Source organism: Colletotrichum abscissum (assembly GCF_030869225.1).
Source record: "Colletotrichum abscissum strain IMI 504890 chromosome Unknown Scaffold_13.1, whole genome shotgun sequence".
Taxonomy (NCBI): Eukaryota; Fungi; Ascomycota; class Sordariomycetes; order Glomerellales; family Glomerellaceae; genus Colletotrichum; species Colletotrichum abscissum.
The window spans coordinates 31,735-51,260 of NW_026850021.1; the positions used below are offsets into that span (position 1 = coordinate 31,735).

The window sequence follows — 19,526 nt, forward strand, 5'->3', positions numbered from 1 at the left end:
CATTGTGAGATTGACATCATCTTCATGATTCTGTACTTTAATAGAGTTTCAGATCATCCTTCTAAGCATTGCGGGCCGAGCCTATGACAGGCAAACTGTGTTATACCCATGGGATTAGGCCAATGCAACTTCAGCTCGGTCAGCCTACGCACAGATCCCTCAGAATGCTTCGATACGATACACCGGCGGCATGTCTCTTCCGTACTAAAGCATGGACACTGTGCCATTCTTTCGGTGAAAGCCCGAAAACAGGCTATTCCGATTTTACCGAGGCCATCGTTGCACATATGCTGACTTTTGAGGCTTACTCATTGGTCAGTCTCAATCAAAACCCGGTTCCGAGCTTCCCCGCTGAAGCTAGGGTCTCGGCACAGGCCCCCTGATCGGGAACATCTTCCATCGTGGGGTTCCCTCAAGAAGAACGCAGGGGTCAGAGTCAATTTCGTATCGCGCAGCTGTAAGCTCGTTCTGGTACTCAACGCGGCCTTACATACGGATATGGAATCGCGTCAAGTTGATCACCATGACAAAAGAACTTCAGGGACCACAATGCTTACTTGATCCCTAGTCTGGGAAGAAGACAAGAGAAAGACTTATCTATGGTCGGCCACCCGGCCAGTTGAACGCAGCTTTTCAAGCTCGAAGTGTTACTTTTTTTGCTCCTCCTCTACGCGTCACTCCTTTTTGCCTTCTCTATCCCTCGCTGTCTCTCCTTTTGCCAATCATGCTTGTCAAATCCACATTCGTTCTCTCTCTCGCTTTCGCAGCGGACGCATTCGCTGTCAGACGCGGGTCCAATGACTGGTTTGCGCCTACTCCCGCCGATCGTAATACTCACAATCAGATGAATATACGAATCTGAAGCTCCTGTTGACACTTCTCAGGTCGTAGCCCCTGTCCAATGGTGAACACTCTTGCCAACCACGGATACCTCCCCCGTAGCGGCTTGAATGTCTCTCTTGCAGACCTCATTGCCGGCTTTACGGCAGCCGTTAATCTGGATCCTGCTGCTACTACTTTAGTGGGACAAAAGGCTCTGCTCACGTCCACGACTGGCAACAACGCGACATTTAACCTGGACGATCTCAATACCCATGGCAGTGAGTCAACTCGACCCTTAACATTGTGTGCATACCCTAAAGTCAGTGGCAGTCATTGAACACGACGGTAGTCTAAGTCGTAATGACATTTACTTTGGCGACAACCACTCGTTCAATAAAGACATTTGGGAATCGGTAGCGGTCGCCTTTACAAACACTACTATCAGCATCCCAACAGCCGCCAAGGCGAGGGTAACGCGTCTGCAAGCCGCTGCTGCTGCTAACCCTGTCTTCAACCTGACGGCCGATGGTACCCAATTCAGCTTCATTGAGACAGCTCTTTATCTCTCTGTCTTTGGAAATCTGGAGGATGGAAATGCCAATACCGAATGGGTGAAGGTTTTGTTTAGTATGTCCAATCTTGCCTTCTTGTTGCCATGGTTCGTATGCTTACACATAACCCTTAGCTCAAGAACGCCTGCCGTTCCGGGAGGGATTCTCAAGGGCAAGCTCGCCAATCACTGCAGCAGGAATCCTGGGCTTAGTTGCTAAAGTGGCCGCTGCAAGTGTCTAATTCAATATCTTCAATTGTTGCAGCTGGTAATTAGGTAATGCAAGAGCCTGCTAAAACAATGTGTGAGTTTCCTTATCCGCATATGTAAATCTATCCAGAAATTTGATTTCACATAATTACCTCGGTGTATGAACTTTGCCTCCCTAGGCTGGAGACGGAATCAAGAAAAGGCTCTCGTCACTCAGTGTATTCCATGCGTTCAAATGTAATCGTTGACGGATCTATTTAAATTACGATGTGTATTCATTTTTATGTTCTGCCTTTGCTGGCTGCTCGGGCGGTTCTCGATATCGATTACACGGTATTAATACACAGTATTAGTGAATACTCTCACTGTCTCGATAGACTAATTATGATGTGCATATTTGATATCCTGGAGCCGTAGTAAGTGAGTAAGGTAGCCAACACAACGTATATGAATATGTCGACTGGAAAACCCGAGGCTTGGGGGTGGAACCATACCCTAGTGGGGCAACTTTTCCCTACAAACAATGGGCTTGCCTCTTATATTGCAAGGAGGAGGTCCATGTCGTGTTAACATTGAGGGATTCATGCACAGAGCTCAAGAAGCAGACCATCCAGGTCCCGTTCCAGATGCAGCAGAACTGCGTTTATGGCTCCTCTTGAAATCTTTAGCCACCTGAACATTGACTTCTTACATTTCGCGGCAAATTCCGGCGACAAGACATCAAGCTCTGTGTGGCTTCAATCTTTTTCTTAAAGTGAGAGAGCGAGAAAGTGAGTAACAGAAGAGGGGTACCACAAACATGAATAGAACATGACTCATTCGGTTTAATTCCAGCCATCGGTACGTCACGCTGTCACGATTTGTTGAGTAAACATATTGACATCAGCAAGGGTAATGCCTTAACGCCTACAATCTACCCCGGCCGTGTCCGCCACAGAGGTTTATGATCTAACAGGTTCCTTGAGATGCGTTAGCACTTAGTGTGTTAAGAGAATCGACCCGCCGGTGTTCATGCGCATGTGATCAGAACACCAGAGTTCTTGGTGCTCCCAATATCTTGCACATGGCCTAGGCGAGCCTTATTTGGGGTTTGAAACTACAGGCTATCTTATGTTCATGTCCTCTGAACAGTTCGGTCCCTTGTCTCCGCCAATGCAAACCAACATGTGACGGAGCATCATCCATTCGGCGGGAAGGGCTAATGTCATCCGTGATAGGTTTTCTGATGGTTAGATGAAAGGTCCCTGAAAACTTCTTCCTACTTGCTCTAGTCTAGCCTACGGGCCAAGGTACATCTTTCATCGCGTCTCATGTGCTCTGACTACGACAGCGCCCATAGCGCTCAGCTCGCACATAACGAGTCAAAGAGACTTCCGCATCGAATGATGCCGATCTTCGATAGCCTCGGCTTTTGATCGACTCGGCTTGGATGTGATGCGTCGCATAGCTTCGCATAGCTTCGCATAGCCACACTGAGCCTCGGAACCATATGAAACACACATTTCTGTACCTACCTGCAATCAAGATGTCGACTCTGGCCCAAGCGCAATGGCGCTTCAATCAGGTGTCAAAAGAAGAAGTCTTGTCAATACTACATAAGGGTCTGACGTGTTGTCCGAGCTTATTTCAATGTGGGGGTGGGACACGTGAATGTGGTAGTGCCGAGGATCATCATCAGATGAAACTATATATATCGTGATTGTAGATCCCCTACCTGGTTGATAATGATAGGGTGGTACAACATTCATTGCTATCAACCTTTAGGCATCTCTGATGAAAAACCTGTCAGTATGTCTTCTACTCTCACGACAACTACGGCGAGCCAAGGCCAAACTGTTAGGATCGAAAGCAAAGATCCTATGAGGTCAACCTGGCGTCGCAGCGACAAGCGTACGTGGAAGATCGGTCACTGGATTATCGAACGCCTAGGACTCTATCACGATGAGCTTGACCGACCTGCGCCCGTCCACTCCAAAACCGAATCAGTGCCTTATGTCCCACACTGGCAGTTCCATCGGTGGATACTGCTACACGCAACAATACCTCTCCTACTTCATCAAGGTTTTGTATCCTTGACTGGATATAACGTTCACCCCGTAGCGGCTTTCGTATTCTACAGCGTGGCGATAAAGGCTGTCGCCATCCACCAAATCAATACCATGCGCGGTCTTGGCCAACGCTACGGATTCCTTGATGGCGACAAGCATGAACGCGACGGGGTCCCCGACAAAAGTGTCAAAACAGTACTCGAGTCACTCATATCTACTGCCACATTTCGATCAATGATGGCTGTGATTCTTTCGTATCGTTCGAACGAGGCTCCGGCCACAATAAATTGGATGCTTCTTCCTCTCGAGATTGGTCTCTACGGTGTTGTCTTGGACTTTTGGTTTTATTGGTATCACCGACTTATGCACGAGGTCGACTCGTTGTGGAAGTACCACAAGACACACCACCTTACGAAACACCCGAACCCTCTTCTCACGCTTTTCGCGGACAGTGAACAAGAGTTCTGGGACATCGCCGGTATCCCTTTCTTGACGTGGGCGACGCTCAAGCTCGTAGGGCTGCCAATGGGCTTTTACGAATGGTGGTTCTGTCAGGAATATGTTATTTTCACTGAATTGACGGGACATAGCGGGCTGCGTCTTTATGCCACAACTCCGACACCTTTCGCATGGCCGCTTCAGTTTTTTAACTGCGAGTTGGTGCTTGAGGATCATGATCTCCATCATCGGAAAGGCTGGAAGACTAGCGGCAACTACGGCAAGCACACTCGATTGTGGGATCGTATCTTCGGGACCTGCATGGACAGAATCGAATGTGCTGCCGATTCTGCTGACTACACGAATACAGCTGTCATTCCACTCTTGTAAGAACAGAGGTAGCTACCCCATAAGCTAGATAGATCCTTTGATCTTACCGTGATGGAATAACTCAAGCCCATCACGGGTGGTGGACGAGAATAAAAGTGTCGTTAGAGAGAAACACCGAGAGGGGTAGGAACCTAGGAGGTAGTGACGTGTTATCACATAGCGAGTAGTGCAATACAAGACTAGAGTATCTTTCCCAGAAGAGCAGCGCATCTAAGTAGAGAGGCTGTTGTACATCACACTGCATTTCTTGCCATGCATAATCGTACTAAGCTAACAAGCAGTGATTTTTCGCACATGATGAGCAGCAACTGTGTCGTGGTGACAGATACACCTCTTCTTGATTGAATCTGAGCGTATTAACCAGACGAATGTGTCAACGCGCAATTCTGACAGGGTTTCTACCCTCCGACGGCTTACCCTATCAAAGTATCAGGGGACCTACGGATCAAATGGGTGTGAGGCTGTGATACTTTTCTCCAAATGAAGACAACTTGCCATATCCCTGTTGGTTGCTTCCTGACTCGGTGCCCGAACCCCTCCCAAGCAGACATGGACTTCTGCAGCAAGACTTCTTCCAAGAACAGCCCCATGCAGTATCTCGCCCTATGAACAAACTACTTATCATTTGTGTTTCAAGATAACCAGATCCTTCAAATACATTAGTCGGTTCGCAGTTTACGTTCACCATAAGCCACTTAGTGTACTCATTCGGCCTTCTGCGAAGTTAGAATTGGGGTAATTACGTGCGCGCCATTGGCAGAGGGCCGTGCTTTCGACCCAACATGAAGGCATTATAATATACCTTCGTATAATCCCTAGCAGTCATAATAGGGAGGAATTTGTTTCCACGCTATGCGACAAAATTACACCTGTTTAGAGTTCGGACTTAGAGTGAATTGCCGCTGAGCTGCTCCCTCGTTCGGAATCACCGGGCACTGGTAACTTTCGGCGGCGGTCAGGGCATGATAACGAGGCATTCAGAAATTATAGACCCCACTACGGCCCGTAAACGTGAAAGTTAAGACTGGTACTCAGAGTGCGACATTATAGTATAAGAACCTCGAGACAATGCGCCCGCGGATGTAAGATATCTTTGCTTGCCATCCGCAAATCGTCACTCGTTGATCTTCATTCCGCTTTACATCTCTCACTCTGAAATAATATTCAAAATGCGTGCCTTCACCGTCGCTGCTGCCCTTCTCGTCGCTGGAGCCCAGGCTGCTCCTGCTCTTGAGAGCCGCCAGGTTGTTTACGGATGGTAAGGGGTCCTATCTCCGGATTTCAAGGCGACCGAGCTGATTAGACGTGCGAAGTTACTTCTCCGGTGAGGGTATCAACAACCAGTACGTGAGCGTCGGCCACGACATTGATGTTACCGATGCCAACGGTAACACCCGCAACCTTGATTGCGGCACAACTTCCCAGCAGCTTGTTCCCAACGTCTTCGCCAAATGCACAGTGGACAAGAAGCAGCCCGCGGGTATTACCGCCAACGAGTCCGACAAGAAGTAAGCACAGTAGCAACCAAAAAGAGACTACGCAACTAACACAAACGTTCCTAGCGCTATCAACTGCCCCGTTTCCAAGAGCAAGGCGGACTGCTAGACACCTCACTACCAAATATCAACCAAAGGGTTGGTAGGAATATAATCATAATTAAAGTACTTTTCGAACGTCGAACTGAAGTCTACAGTCATCAGTATTGTTTTCGGGCCATTTGGTTTCATGCGCGACACTCGCCAGTCTCCACGTATGTGTAGTGCCAGTCCGAAAAGAAATACCATCAACTCCAAGCTTGCCAGGCTTCCAATGCTCTCGCCAATCCAGTCGCTGCAGAATGACCTAATATGAATTCAAAGACCTGCAAAGATTCCAGTGAAGCTCGTGCGATTTGTCTTGATTCTGCTAGGGCTTGAGGTTACTCTTAAAGGTCCATGAAAGCGCGTTCCCTTGCTTCCGCATGTGAGAGGACTAAAGTTAATCTGATTATAGCTACCGTTGGTCTGTGGGGTTAGCATGAATTCGAGCATCCTGATCTAATATTCCGAATGGTTACTTGCTTAGAGTTATACCCCTATCACTTGGAGTGTAAATATGTACGTTCATGAATTTCCGACATTCAGTATAGCAAGAACGTAGTCTTAAGCAATTCACATGGTGACTGCATGGGTCGTCGCTTAGTGTCATAAACCATGCAAAATCGAATGTCACCATGGTTGACTTTGGTCCAATTGAGCTTATGCTAGAGGCCTTATGTGGAGATCTGCGTACTCTACAGATGTTTCTGCAACCCGTACTTGACTTCTGCATCGATTAATGGAGTGACTCCTTCACGTAAGAATATCCCGCCTCGTGATTTCTATCGTGGTGCAAGTCCCTTCCCAAACGGAAACATTGTTTTTGTAGTCTAGAACTTTTGAAGCAATTAGCGTATAGCAACGCACTGTTTCAATTGACGCATTGAAGCATCGGTCCAGGGCCTCGGTTCAATCCCACTTTCCAAAATATGATTGACTTCTTCCGGGTAAATTTGGTAACTAGCTAAATTACATTACAGGCAATACTTCGCAATCAGCAAAGAAATAACGGTCTAGATCTTCTTACCATTCGTGTTCGGATCGGAATCATTCAATAGCACTTATTGAATAGAAAGTCGAAAATTTGCTACTGGCCTTGGGTAATTTGGACCAAAGCAACATTTCAATCCCTCCGGCGAAAGAAGTACAATGCTTTCTGTTTTATTTCAAGGGTTGAAATGGGTCGCGAAGGTGACCTCTCGAGTCTACCCAAAACTGTGCTAACTAATTACCGCTTCCGCGATTAGTACTCCTCCGAGCTGTAAGTGAGAGCCTGAGAGGTTGTCTATCGCGTGATCCTACTGATCCTCGATGTGAAATCTAATCGCTGGTCATTCTGCCTTCACAGATTGCGAATGAACTCAAGTAAAAGAAAAACGCCCAGCCTCGTATCATTGGTGAAGAACGCCGAATAAAGGCCTCCATGCCGGCAAAACAGTGCCAGTGCGTTTTTCCTGAGGGCACCACTACGTATGGAGGCTCAGTGTTTCAAGTGGAGCACAGTGCAATTGGCCTCATTCTCGCCATGTGTAACCTTGACTCGTAGTCAAGGCGGAAGAGCGGCAATGTTGAACAGGGGGCCGACGGACGAGAATAAAATTTTCCTCTGCCTGTGGTGTATTCTCCAGAATTTAGCAAATAATAATCACGAAAATGTTTCGCCTCTCACGTCATATCTAGCGGCCTCAAACACGTGACATTACTCAAGTTTTGCAATAGTTTGGCTTAAACCGAACTTCTCCGACCTCTCCACTTGTAACTCCGAGCTCACAGCCCGAGCAAACTTCACATCGACTGATACACTGTTCGACTTATAAGTCTATCTAGCGTCCACGTTGAAAATGAAGACATTCGAATAGTCCCTTTACGCACGGCATTATTCATTTGGCTACCATTATGTCTTCTGGGCCAAATCATTGGTTATCGCGGCTTGGCGAAGAGAGCGGTTTCGTGTCGATTTCGCAGTCATGTCGCGATACCAAAGTACTCTGCTTACAGCGTTTTGTTCGCCTCTTTGCATACGGCGCATCATTTCTTATCTTAGTACACTTCCTCTCAAGTCTAGGCTACTCGGATGAACGAATCGGCCTTTTCATGACTTTAACTCTTCTCGGAGATGTCGTCATCAGCTTCTTGCTCACCGCCGTTACCGACCAGGTTGGAAGACGAAAAGTCCTGGCCACTGGAGCCGCATTGATGGTTATGAGCGGTCTGATCTTTGCTATGGTTAGAAACTATTGGGTTCTTGTCATTGCCAGTATATTCGGGGTCATCAGTCCCAGCGGCAACGAAATTGGACCCTTCCGCGCCGTTGAAGAGTCAATTCTAGCGCAGCTTACGCAGAAGGAAAGGCGCAGTGATATCTTCGCATGGTACACGCTCTTTGGCTCAGCAGGGGCCGCTCTAGGCACACTCACCTGCGGTTGGGTCGTGCAGGCCCTTGAAGACAATGAGTCTTGGACCCAGAACGAAGCATACAGAGTCGTCTTTCTTATATATGCAGCGATCGGCTTGCTCAAGCTATTGCTTATATTTGCCCTCACCTCTGGTGTTGAGGCACCGCCGGCAGAAATCAACGATTCTACTAGTCCAAGAAACAACGAGACTCAACCTCTACTTGGCGATGTCTCGGACACCGAGCAAAGCCAATATAGGCGGTCACAAGGATCAAAGTCCCATCGGCGAACGGTCACGCAACGCGCAAGGGCTCTACTCCCTTACATCTCTCCCATGTCTCGGTCGATTCTGTTCCGGCTCCTCATTCTGTTCTGTCTCGACTCTTTCGCTTCCGGCATGGCATCACCATCTTGGTTAACTTACTACTTCACTACCGTTCACTCTCTTCAGCCTAGCTCCCTTGGAACTCTGTTCTTGGTCACCAATCTTCTCGCCACAATCTCGAACCTCGTCGCACTTCCTCTTGCCCGCCGACTAGGACCACTCAAGACTATGGTTTTTACACACCTGCCGTCGGCTGTCTTTTTGGCAATGATTCCTCTTCCATTGCCTGGTTCTGGTGGAACATGGACGGCGATGGCATTCCTGTCCTTGAGAGCATGTACCCAAAGCATGGATCAAGCGCCCAGGCAGGCATTCCTTGCAGCAGCAGTTCTCCCTAATGAAAGAACGGCTGTATTGGGCGTGGTCAATATTGTCAAGACGTGGGCTCAAGCGGGTGGTCTAGGTTCTGCAGGCTATCTTGCCGGAAAGAATCTTTGGATCGTAGTATTTACGGGAGCAGGAATCATGAAGGCATGTTATGATCTGTTGATGCTAGGATTATTCTTGGGTCTTAGAGATCGCGAAGATGACAGCTCGAAATCCCGTTCGAGGGATGAGGAAGAGCCTTGAGCTCAAGATGACTGAATTGCAATAGACTTGACTTGGGAAGAATATGAAGCTTTCTAGGCTAACAGATTGGACTAATGAAATACACGTATTTGCCTACTCCACTTTCTTCGCATTTTGCCTACGTACGATTGCCTCAAGTTTGGGCAGATCAAATTTCCGGTAGGCCAATTCATCCAAGAGCCATTCGCCGAAAAGAAGTCTAGCCAGCCAGACTGACCCAGCCATGCCACCAGCCCAGAACCAGTTGGTAGCTCCTCCGACCCAACCACCAAGCCACCCCTCTCCTTTCAGGGCTTCTGCTACTAGTTGTTGGGCAAAATCCCCCGTGGACACTGTTGCGTTGTTTTGGGAAAACGTAAGGCGCTTTGCGTATATCTCTTTGACACGAGTATATAGCGAGTTAGGCGGGAGCTCACGAGTGAGCTTAGCAATCTGACTCTTGACAGTACCAGTCATAGAAATCATGACACGCACACCAAACGGACGAAGCTCCTGGCGAAGTGTACGGCTGTACGAGTTGAGGGCACCTTTGGTCGCAGTGTAGACTGAGCCGAAGACATAGGGAGAGATGGCGGAAAGGCTACTGATCATGATGATGAGACCGCGGGCCGGGATCAGCAGCGGCACAAAAGCCTGGACCATGGCCATGACGCCAAAGACGTTTGTCTCGAAAGTCTGTCGAACTTCGTCCATATTGATGTCGGTTGCAGGAACAGTGTGTGTCAAACCACTGGGAGATGGTCAGTAAGCAGCGCAGCCGTTAGGAGTTGCAAACAAAACCGAGTCTCAATGAGCAATAGAAGCAACCGTCTGGCTCAAAATCACCACGGCATGAGGTAGGCCTTACGCGTTGTTGACCAGGAAATCAAGGCGGCCTCCAGTCAGTTCGGAGACCCTGGCTTTGCAGACTGCGATACTGTCGCTGTCAGTAACATCGAGTGGTAAAGTCGTCAATCCCAAGTCGCTCAAGTCCGAGAGAACTTCGGGCCTGCGGGCTGTTGCGATGACATGGAGTCCTGGGAGAAGAATGCTGTGAGCAAGCCAAATCTCCAGTTCTGGTTCGTTCCATTTACTCGAACACCAATTATTCGTCCTTGGATAGTTGACACCAACCTTTGGAGTGAAACTCTTTTGCCAAGGCGTGGCCAATTCCCCCTGGGGTACAGCTGCAGTAAACATGTCAGCACTAACGCCTCCAGCGATCAGCTCGGCGAGTCAGAGTTAAAACTAAGTTGGTAAGGGGTGTAGCGCACCCTGTGATCAGGACTGTCTTTTTGTCTGCTGGGATGCCCATTCTGTCGATACTGCACTGGAAGTAGATGTCGAACGGTGGAGAACGAGGAAGCTGTGGTGAAAGCGTTAAACGTGTCAGCTCTCAGACCATTTTACGAGATGAATCCCGAGGTAAATTGAGCTTAAATTGGTCAAGAGAGACATGTGGGCCGCTCATGTCCGCAGCCCGCGGATTTCCGCCCAGTACCACATTATTCGGCCGAGTCCTTAGTAATCTACTGGATAAGTCCATGCAATAGGAATCAAGAACCCCGGGCGAAGGGTTTCGACGCTTCGACCAGTCGCATGGCAGAACGACTCCAGTGCATCCTATCGAATGTGCCTTAATTACTACATAGCTACATGTATGGATCCATAACGTGCAAGCTCCAGTGCCACAAGAGCGGAATGCAAGGTGGTCTTTTGAGACACTCACCATAAGGACTCTTGAGCACCCGTAGGCCGTAGCATGGGCTGAAGACTCGAGAAGACACCAAAAGCTTAGCAATATGCTGTTATGTGCTGAGCGGTGACTAGGTCAGAAGCCTACAGTTGACAACTTGTAAGGTAGCGAAGATGACGTGCTGTTAGCTCCAAGGCCTTGTGTGACTTTCTAGCGGCAAAAGTCGTGTTTTTAACGGGCCATTTGTGCCGGTGCGACAAGGTCGGAAAGTCGGGGAGTTTCCAGGTTTCCGTGCCATCATATGTTTTGCCAGCCGACGGGATCAGAGGTTCGCCGCGGAATGTCGGCCACGATCTTTGCTCTCGTGAGAACGTTTTGCGATTGCCCCTCTTGGCTCTTGGCTGGCAGCCTGGCTGCGGTCTATCCGCGTATCGAATGCACCGATAGATCAGCTACGACTGCACACAATCAAAAGTACCAACTACGAGTCTGGAAAACATGGTCGCGTCATGCGTCAGCTGTGTGCATGGCCCCCGCACGTCACATTGCGGAGAAGCTGGGGAAAGGGAGCATGGTGACTGGGTTCTTGGAACTACCGACAAATCAATGCGGGGTCGCGAGTCTCTTGGGTTGCATGCTAATTGTTTGGACATCGGTTCATCCCATGAGGTTCAGAACTCAACCGTTATGCTTATTTGTTGCAAAGCAAGCAATTCTGCGATGGCAGTTGGTCCAGTCTTGACTTACTAATCTTTGCTTACACTTGTGAGCCTCCAAATTGCCAATAAGACGCCAGCACTCGCGTGCCATTGTTATTTGAAGGTTTGGGCAGTTAGATGGGACAAGTACCTTGGTGAGTTCCTTGCCGTGGGCCGGATTATCCGGCTTTTGGTGTAAGGCCAAGAGCCCCCATTAAGATCAACACCCGATCCTAGATGCCGTCAGAAGGTGTCAAGGATCCTACCTCACAGTCTGGGGACCCCGCAAACTGATGGCAAGATCCACAGACTTCGGGTTGATTAAGACGAGCAGAGGGGTTAGGAATTCCTAGCTAAGGCTAGCACTCAAGCATAACTTCGACAACGGGATAGCGACGGCCGAGTAACTGCAATAATGTTTGAGTTATGGCAAGTTCAAGGGTATGGATACACGGGTGAATGCTCCCCGACAAGCCTCGGTGGACTTGGTATAAAATTATATTATTTAATGTCCTCCTAGGGCCACAATATATATATATATATAGCCTAAATTGCGGCATCATTTAGCGGTTGTCGATACAAGCCTTTCTAAGCCTTTATTCGCTAAGTTAGGTGGAGTTATTGAAGTACTCTCTCTTCATCATGGCTGTTTTGATATCTCAGCTTTCTTTCGAGCACCATCGACAAGCTCTTGGCATTGCCGAATCAGAGCCTCGCATCTCATGGCGATTCTCTGGCAATGCCGTTGACTGGGAGCAGAGCGCCTACGATCTGGAAATTCTCAAGGGGTCAGATCCCCCAACCATCCACAACTTTAACTCGACTGAGTCTCTCCTTGTTCCATGGCCAGCGGCAGCTCTAGAATCGGCCGAGCAAGCTAGAGTACGAGCTCGGGCCCACGGTAGACCTGGCCAACTGTCTACGCCCTGGTCAGATTGGGTCACGGTCGAGACCGGGCTCCTCAACTCTTCAGATTGGGCCGGGGCTGTCCCCGTCGCTGCCGAAAGGGAGACTGAAGTTAAAGCTCCTAAACGTCCGGTCTATTTCAGAAAACCATTTCTTGTCAACGCCAATGTCACTCGTGCACGGCTCTACATTACCGCATTGGGGCTTTACGAAGCAGAGATCAATGGCCGTCGGGTAGGTGATTATGTTCTTGCCCCCGGATGGCAATCATATAACTACCGGCATGTGTACGATACCTACGACGTCACGGAACTTATTTCCAATGGAGACAATGCAATTGGTGTTGCAGTCGGTGAGGGATGGTTCTCTGGTAGACTCAGCTACGGTGGCGGTGTCAGAAACAATTATGGAGACACCATCGGCCTTCTCAGTCTCCTAGTCGTCACTCTTGAAGATGGCACCAAGATTATGGTGCCGAGCGACGCGACCTGGAAAGCTAACACTGGTCCACTTATCACTTCCGAGATTTATAACGGCGAACATTACGATTCCACACTAGAGGCAGAGCTGGAGGGGTGGTCATCTGCAGGATTTGCCGCCGACGACTGGCTGGCGGTGCGAGAGTTACCCGCACTCAAAGGCGCTTTAGTCCCTCCCGATGGACCTCCTGTCAGACGACTTGAAGAAAGAAAGCCCGAGTCCATCTTCGCATCTCCGTCTGGTAAGACGCTTATCGACTTCGGGCAAAATCTTGTGGGCTGGCTGAGACTTACGGTCTCTGGGCCTACCGGTACGAACATCACTCTCCACCATGCCGAAGTTCTCGAAGATGGGGAGCTCGCTCTTAGACCACTTAGGATTGCCACCGCGGCCGACTCTCTTATCCTGCACGGTAACGGCACACAAACATGGGAGCCACGTTTTACCTTCCATGGTTTCCGTTATGCTCAAGTCGATGGTTGGCCACAGGAAACTCCTCTTACCGCTGACTCCGTCACTGCTGTTGTTGTCCACAGCGACATGGAGCAAACCGGCTGGTTCGAATGTTCCAATCAGCTTCTCAACAAGTTCCATCACAACGTGCGGTGGTCCATGAAGGGGAACTTCTTATCGATCCCCACCGATTGCCCGCAACGTGATGAGCGACTTGGATGGACTGGTGATGCTCACGCCTTTGCTCCAACGGCCAACTACTTGTACAACGCTGCTGGTTTTTGGAGAGGCTGGCACAAAGACATCTGGTCAGAAATGCAGCGAAACAACTCAATGGTGGTTCCATTCACCATTCCAACGATCCCCCCTGGAGGTCCCGCTACTCCTGCCGCAGTCTGGGGAGATGTAGCTGTCGCGAACCCCTTCAACATTTACCAAGCATTTGGTGATGTTGGTCTTCTCGAAGAGCAATACCTTCAGTCTCAAGCCTGGATTGATACGGGCATCAGCCGTAACGACGTTGGGCTTTGGAACCGCAGCTCTTTCCAATTTGCCGACTGGCTTGACCCCAAGGCCCCCTCAGATGCCCCGGGGAACGCCACCACTGCGAAGCACCTGGTCGCCGATGCGTATTTGATCCATATGACTGATTTCCTCGCCAACATGTCTGCAGCTTTGGGACGTGACGAAGCGGCCGACCAATACCGAATTCAACGGAAGGATCTTATCTCAGCGTTTCACGACGCCTGGATCCAGGATGGTGTCCTCGCAAACCAGACTCAGACTGCGTACGCCGTGGCTCTCAACTTCGGTTTGTTCACTGATGAAGAACAGCAATCAGCTGCTGCCGAGAAGCTGCGACAGATCGTTGCAGACAATGACTACCTTGTTGGCACAGGCTTTGCGGGCACTCCGCCTCTCGGGTTTGCTCTCAGAGACATTGGCGCCACTGAAGACTTCTATCGCATGCTTCTTCAGACTCGAGTGCCTTCTTGGCTATATCAGGTGGTTCAAAATGGGACAACCACTTGGGAGAGATGGGACAGTCTTCTCGCAAATGGTAGCGTCAATCCTGGCGAGATGACCAGCTTCAACCACTACGCGTTTGGCTCCGTTGCCAACTGGATGCATCAAGTCATTGGTGGTATTGCTCCTGCGGAACCGGGCTGGAAGCGAATCACTGTTGCCCCGATTCCTGGCGGCAACATTACCAGTGCTGATTCGAAATACATTTCACCTTATGGAGAAGTTAAGGTCCAATGGTGGTTCGAAAATAATGAGGAAGAAAATGCCGTGCATCGTGATGGATTCCACATGGTCGTCGAAATCCCTCCTAACACAAAGGCTGACATCACGATGCCCAATGGGGGGAAGTCAACTGAAGTGGGTTCTGGATACTATGAGTTCCATGACCCAAGTTATGTTTTAGTTTGATTCTGTCCATCCAAATCCTGTTATTGTCTACCCGTCAACGAGTTCTGCGGTTCGCCCATTCAATTCTGTTTTGTCTCAGCGGGTGAATGATACAATTTTAGGCAACTGAGGTCTGTACCAGCTTGGTGAACCAATGTCCCATGTGCCTCTGACTACCGCCAGTATTTTGGTCTCACCTTGAACTGACGTACGAGTTTAACACTGGTGTAAAGTAGTGAATTGCCCGGAAACCCCTCCTCAGCAACCTGTGGCCTAAGCCCGTTGAGAAGGGGTTTTCATGAGTATTCGGGCTAGGATTTGGAATAATTCAATAGCATGATCGAGCAGTGGTCTTAGACCCCAGTACTTAAGACTTGATTGGACCTCAATCGAGACTTCAATGTGCAATCGTGGTTGTATTCAGTCAACACTTCTCGTTCTAGAGGGAAACACCAACGTAAATATCGCGCTGCGCCCCCAACAACTCAGTATTTGCGATTGATCCCGAGTGATCTTGAGCCTCATTATCCCTGGTTTGTGTTCTCTTGCTCAGACTTACATCGGAGTTGAGAGACCCGGAAGCCAACAGAACCCATCTTGACGTGAGTCTGTCTACATGGGAAGATAGGACTCATCGGCGCTGGTTTCAGCGCGCTTCATGGGGTCATAAGACTCGTCGGCACTGGTTTCAGCGCGCTTCATAGGGTCGTAAGATTCATCTGCGTTCGTCTCTGCCCGCCTCATTGGGAGGTATGATTCGTCGGCGCTGGTCTCGGCCCTCTTCATCGGCAAATAAGACTCGTCGGCACTGGTCTCGGCCCGTATCCTCATGGGGAGGTAGGATTCATCTGCACTGGTTTGAGCTGTTTACACTTAGCTTATGAAACCAATCTCCAGCCAAAAACTCCAGTCTATCACCGACGTACCCTGACCTGAATGAGGAATAGCAGGCAATGCAGCAATGCAAGCCGCCAGTGCCGTTAACAAGACGATCACCTTCATGTTGTAATATACGTAGACTTCGGCGAGTCAAGAGAATGCTTTAGAATTGTAGTGTGAATCAAAAAAATAATTGGTCTGAAAGAACAGGAAAGGTCGAGGTCTTCTAGTTGGAAAATGGCGAACAGCGTTGGAGCTGTCTCTTATGATCGACTCCCCGTGAGACAAATCGGTCACGCTTGAAAATAGTGGAAAGCTTTCGGTTCGTATACAATGCCATCAGGAGCTGGAACCTTGCAAGCTGACCTGCGAGATAAAAGAGGCAGGTGCATTTAGATGACTCTCGCAACTGACGAATCGTGGTTTCACCAGTCAGAATTAACAAACTGTGGCTTCACTTGCACAACTTCCAAGACTCAATTTTACAGGGTAGTCAATGGTGGCAAAAAAGTAAGCTAAATGTTGAAGGATCTGTCCAGTCTTCATTGGCATTTGAAGTAGCCGTTTAGAGTCATGCTTACGAGCACCTCCATCGTTGACCTTCCGAATTGAAATTAGTTTCCCGCCCCACAGCCATAGGATCTAGTTGCATAGAGCTTGAACGGAGACCCAGAGACTTCGTGGTCTTTCAGCCGGCGTTCGAATTCTCAGCCATGCTCTCGACATCGAACTTGCTGCCTTCTCTTGTCCGTACAGGTTAAACTTATCCAGGTCGAGATTCTAATCCCGAAGGGTGGAGCAATCAGCCTTCATTCAAAAGTTTGTTTTCCAGATTCGGGTACAAACGCAATGCGAATTGTTTCGTGGTATAAAGGTTTGTTTACTATGTGGAAAGTGGTTTAGTTTTGTCATACCCACTGAGCGCCAGAAACTTGCTTTCCTCGCTGACTTCCCATTGATCTTCATCGAAGGCAAACTCCATATGCAATGCGACGACAGGGGCACACGTAACAGGATGGTGTATTGGTATCAGATTGGTTCGTCCGGACTCGAAAAGCGAGCCACTGTCAGACATTGGACTTGGTCAGCGGGGGTTCTTCCGGCTGGGTATAGTGTTGACGCTCGAAGGATTTGGATGCACCGACACATTCGTCGTCCGGCCATTCAAGTCGTCTGTTTCACCTCTGACGGAGGTAAGCTCAAAACGCCATCGCAGATAAGATGACCTTCACTGTACAGACCTTCCAGATCTGGCGGAAAGGATTATCATCAGCACATGTCCCGCTTGGGTCGTTAGGCGGGACATGCCCACATCTGTGACTGTGGCGGAGTTTACAGAGCTTTGTGATCCCTCACGAATCCTTCCAGCTTTGATCTGAAGACGCTATCTCGTAGCAATTTGCAACACCCACTCGGCGTCTTCCCTTCATCTGGTTTCGTCTACCATTTGGTCGTTCGGACGGCTCAATTGTCCTAGTCTCCTTCACCTGCAAATCTCATTCTCTGCTGTTGTCGGGCCTTTGACAGACTTCCTATCTGCCTCACCTCCAGACGCTATCGAGAATTCAGCTCAAAGATGGGCCGAAATCACAAAGAGTACGCGCCTGTGTACTCTGATGAGAGTCTAGCATCGAGTCGTGAAGCTGTCGAGGCCGCAGTTGCAGCAGCAAACATACGGCACACATCAAAGCTTCATAGATTCGGGGTGTGGACTCTCCATGCCGTCTTGATCACCATCTACACCGCAATCTTTGCTGTTTCATTATTGCCCAACAGACCATTTTCGGGAGTGTTTAGTTTGATAGATGGTAGGTTTCACATTGTTGAAATGTCTGCTTGATCCCAGGCCCAGAAACTCACTATGGTACAGCACCGCCAAAGGCTGTCGGCGAGAAGACTCATCTCGAAGTCTTCCCTATTCAAGGTCCGCCACATGGCAAATACACGGGTGAACCAAGACCAGAGGTAGATCAAGCATGGAGGGACTTGTTACAGTGTAGGCCACTACTGAATCTACATGGAAGTACATGTACTAATCTGAGTCGCCTACCTCAGATAACAATATCCGAGTTTCCGAAGAATGGGTACATCGTTGGGGACGGGAGCATGAAGCGGTCAAGCTACCCGATGGCGGGTATCTTGGCATGCTCAGTGTCTTCCACGAATTGCACTGCATTGCAAGTTATCTTCTGCCCACGCCGATTATCTGAGTAGAGTTAACCAGATGTACAGAAGCGTCTCTACCAAACGCTGTCGCCCGACTACTACTTTCCCAACGCAACTAAGCAAGAAATCGCTACGAATCGAGAGCATAACCGTGAGTTTGTCAACGAGACCGCGTAGTCGTCGAACCTGGGATAGTACTAATCAACACCACAGAGCACTGTCTTGAGGTCCTCCGCATGGGTGCAGCCTGTCGTGGTGACATTTCCATCATCACCCACATGTGGACTGACATCGACGCGAAGCCCATCGTGAACCAAACGGCGCCTCACCAATGTATTGACTTTGACAAGGTCATGGACTATTCTCGGGACAATACAGTAGATGTATACAAGGACAACTATATCGTCCACCCGAAGTTTGGTGCGTTTGTCACTCCGCAATGATTAGAATGTGCGCTCACCATTAGTAGGACCTTCCTTCCCCAAGGGCAATAGCATCAAGCCCTTTAAGGAGCAGGGAATGGGGCACCATCATTAAAGGCAGGGAGGTTAGGCAGTCCCTACACTTGATCAAAAGTCGGATGGGCCAGGTTCATGGTGCCGCAACTTCCGATTATAGGTCATGCCATTCAATGCTGCAATAGTGGCCTCTAGCCATCAGATTTGATATGTCCATTACCTTGAACATGGCATCGTTTTTCGATTTGCACGATAGATAGCGCCGAGAGAACTCCACGTGTGCGTTAATTGAGACTTCAGCAAGGCAATGTGGCGATTTCCTAACAATCTATAAGCATTCATGTTGGGTTGTGACATTGGGACTCTGACAATAGGCAAGGTACCTTGGGCACTTAGCTCATTACTGTGCGGAATCATCTTTGAGGATCGGGCAGGTAAGGTACCTTTTAGGCTGCCCCACTCCACACCGAGAAGATACCCAGATTAGCCTTATCTATTGGTTGTTGACCGATAGTCACGTGACCTCGAAATGTCTGCATCGCAAAGCCAGAAAAAAAAAGTTTCTCCAGCCCAGGCGTTGCACAGTGATCACCACCCACCGACAATTCTACGCTCAACCCGACCACATCCACCCGATTTCCACGATGCATTTGATGTACACTCTCGATGAGGCGGGCAGCCGTGTCTACACCCTCAAGAAGGTTGTCGACGGCAAGGTCACCAAGTCTGCTCACCCTGCCCGCTTCTCTCCCGATGACAAGTGGTCGCGCCAGCGCGTTACGCTCAAGCGTCGCTTCAACCTTCTGCTTACGCAGCAAAGTAAGTTTTGCGCCTCTTACTCGACCGGAAACCAATCTAATCATGATTTTTCCAGAGGCCGAGTAAATGTGTAAATCGCACAAGAAGCAATCGAAAAACCATACATCCGTCCACTCGATCCCAGCTCGTTCACGACACCATGCGCCGCTGAGAACGACTCATCCACAACAAATAGAACATGAGACATGGTCTG

General features: G+C 49.2%; 10 protein-coding genes across 10 annotated transcripts; 8 read left to right on the top strand and 2 right to left on the bottom strand.

The window, feature by feature from the left end:
- Window positions 1-724: 724 nt before the first annotated feature.
- Window positions 725-1,614, top strand: CABS01_06158 (uncharacterized protein; the record flags this gene model as incomplete). Its single annotated transcript, XM_060539524.1, has 4 exons — window positions 725-827; window positions 885-1,100; window positions 1,153-1,449; window positions 1,508-1,614. The coding sequence occupies 4 exons, from the start codon at window positions 725-727 to the stop codon at window positions 1,612-1,614; spliced, it is 723 nt and encodes a 240-aa protein (XP_060404061.1).
- A 235-nt stretch (window positions 1,615-1,849) lies between these two features.
- On the top strand, window positions 1,850-2,241 carry CABS01_06159 (uncharacterized protein; the record flags this gene model as incomplete). Its single annotated transcript, XM_060539525.1, has 2 exons — window positions 1,850-1,998; window positions 2,082-2,241. 2 exons carry the CDS (start codon window positions 1,850-1,852, stop codon window positions 2,239-2,241), a joined length of 309 nt encoding a protein of 102 aa, XP_060404062.1.
- A 1,131-nt stretch (window positions 2,242-3,372) lies between these two features.
- On the top strand, window positions 3,373-4,458 carry CABS01_06160 (fatty acid hydroxylase; the record flags this gene model as incomplete). The annotated part of the gene is made up of 1 exon (XM_060539526.1): window positions 3,373-4,458. The coding sequence occupies one exon, from the start codon at window positions 3,373-3,375 to the stop codon at window positions 4,456-4,458; it is 1,086 nt and encodes a 361-aa protein (XP_060404063.1).
- A 1,169-nt stretch (window positions 4,459-5,627) lies between these two features.
- On the top strand, window positions 5,628-6,063 carry CABS01_06161 (uncharacterized protein; the record flags this gene model as incomplete). The annotated part of the gene is made up of 3 exons (XM_060539527.1): window positions 5,628-5,716; window positions 5,772-5,966; window positions 6,021-6,063. 3 exons carry the CDS (start codon window positions 5,628-5,630, stop codon window positions 6,061-6,063), a joined length of 327 nt encoding a protein of 108 aa, XP_060404064.1.
- Window positions 6,064-8,129: 2,066 nt separating this feature from the next.
- Window positions 8,130-9,386, top strand: CABS01_06162 (major facilitator superfamily transporter; the record flags this gene model as incomplete). The annotated part of the gene is made up of 1 exon (XM_060539528.1): window positions 8,130-9,386. The coding sequence occupies one exon, from the start codon at window positions 8,130-8,132 to the stop codon at window positions 9,384-9,386; it is 1,257 nt and encodes a 418-aa protein (XP_060404065.1).
- Window positions 9,387-9,479: 93 nt separating this feature from the next.
- Window positions 9,480-11,097, bottom strand: CABS01_06163 (short chain dehydrogenase; the record flags this gene model as incomplete). The annotated part of the gene is made up of 5 exons (XM_060539529.1): window positions 9,480-10,116; window positions 10,234-10,402; window positions 10,500-10,552; window positions 10,640-10,731; window positions 11,095-11,097. The coding sequence occupies 5 exons, from the start codon at window positions 11,095-11,097 to the stop codon at window positions 9,480-9,482; spliced, it is 954 nt and encodes a 317-aa protein (XP_060404066.1).
- A 1,304-nt stretch (window positions 11,098-12,401) lies between these two features.
- Window positions 12,402-15,032, top strand: CABS01_06164 (uncharacterized protein; the record flags this gene model as incomplete). Its single annotated transcript, XM_060539530.1, has 1 exon — window positions 12,402-15,032. One exon carries the CDS (start codon window positions 12,402-12,404, stop codon window positions 15,030-15,032), a length of 2,631 nt encoding a protein of 876 aa, XP_060404067.1.
- Window positions 15,033-15,623: 591 nt separating this feature from the next.
- On the bottom strand, window positions 15,624-16,013 carry CABS01_06165 (uncharacterized protein; the record flags this gene model as incomplete). The annotated part of the gene is made up of 2 exons (XM_060539531.1): window positions 15,624-15,874; window positions 15,938-16,013. The coding sequence occupies 2 exons, from the start codon at window positions 16,011-16,013 to the stop codon at window positions 15,624-15,626; spliced, it is 327 nt and encodes a 108-aa protein (XP_060404068.1).
- A 1,453-nt stretch (window positions 16,014-17,466) lies between these two features.
- Window positions 17,467-18,593, top strand: CABS01_06166 (uncharacterized protein; the record flags this gene model as incomplete). Its single annotated transcript, XM_060539532.1, has 5 exons — window positions 17,467-17,698; window positions 17,761-17,855; window positions 18,123-18,207; window positions 18,270-18,476; window positions 18,526-18,593. The coding sequence occupies 5 exons, from the start codon at window positions 17,467-17,469 to the stop codon at window positions 18,591-18,593; spliced, it is 687 nt and encodes a 228-aa protein (XP_060404069.1).
- Window positions 18,594-19,158: 565 nt separating this feature from the next.
- CABS01_06167 (H/ACA ribonucleoprotein complex subunit 3) lies at window positions 19,159-19,399 on the top strand (the record flags this gene model as incomplete). The annotated part of the gene is made up of 2 exons (XM_060539533.1): window positions 19,159-19,333; window positions 19,389-19,399. The coding sequence occupies 2 exons, from the start codon at window positions 19,159-19,161 to the stop codon at window positions 19,397-19,399; spliced, it is 186 nt and encodes a 61-aa protein (XP_060404070.1).
- Between the last annotated feature and the right edge of the window lie 127 nt (window positions 19,400-19,526).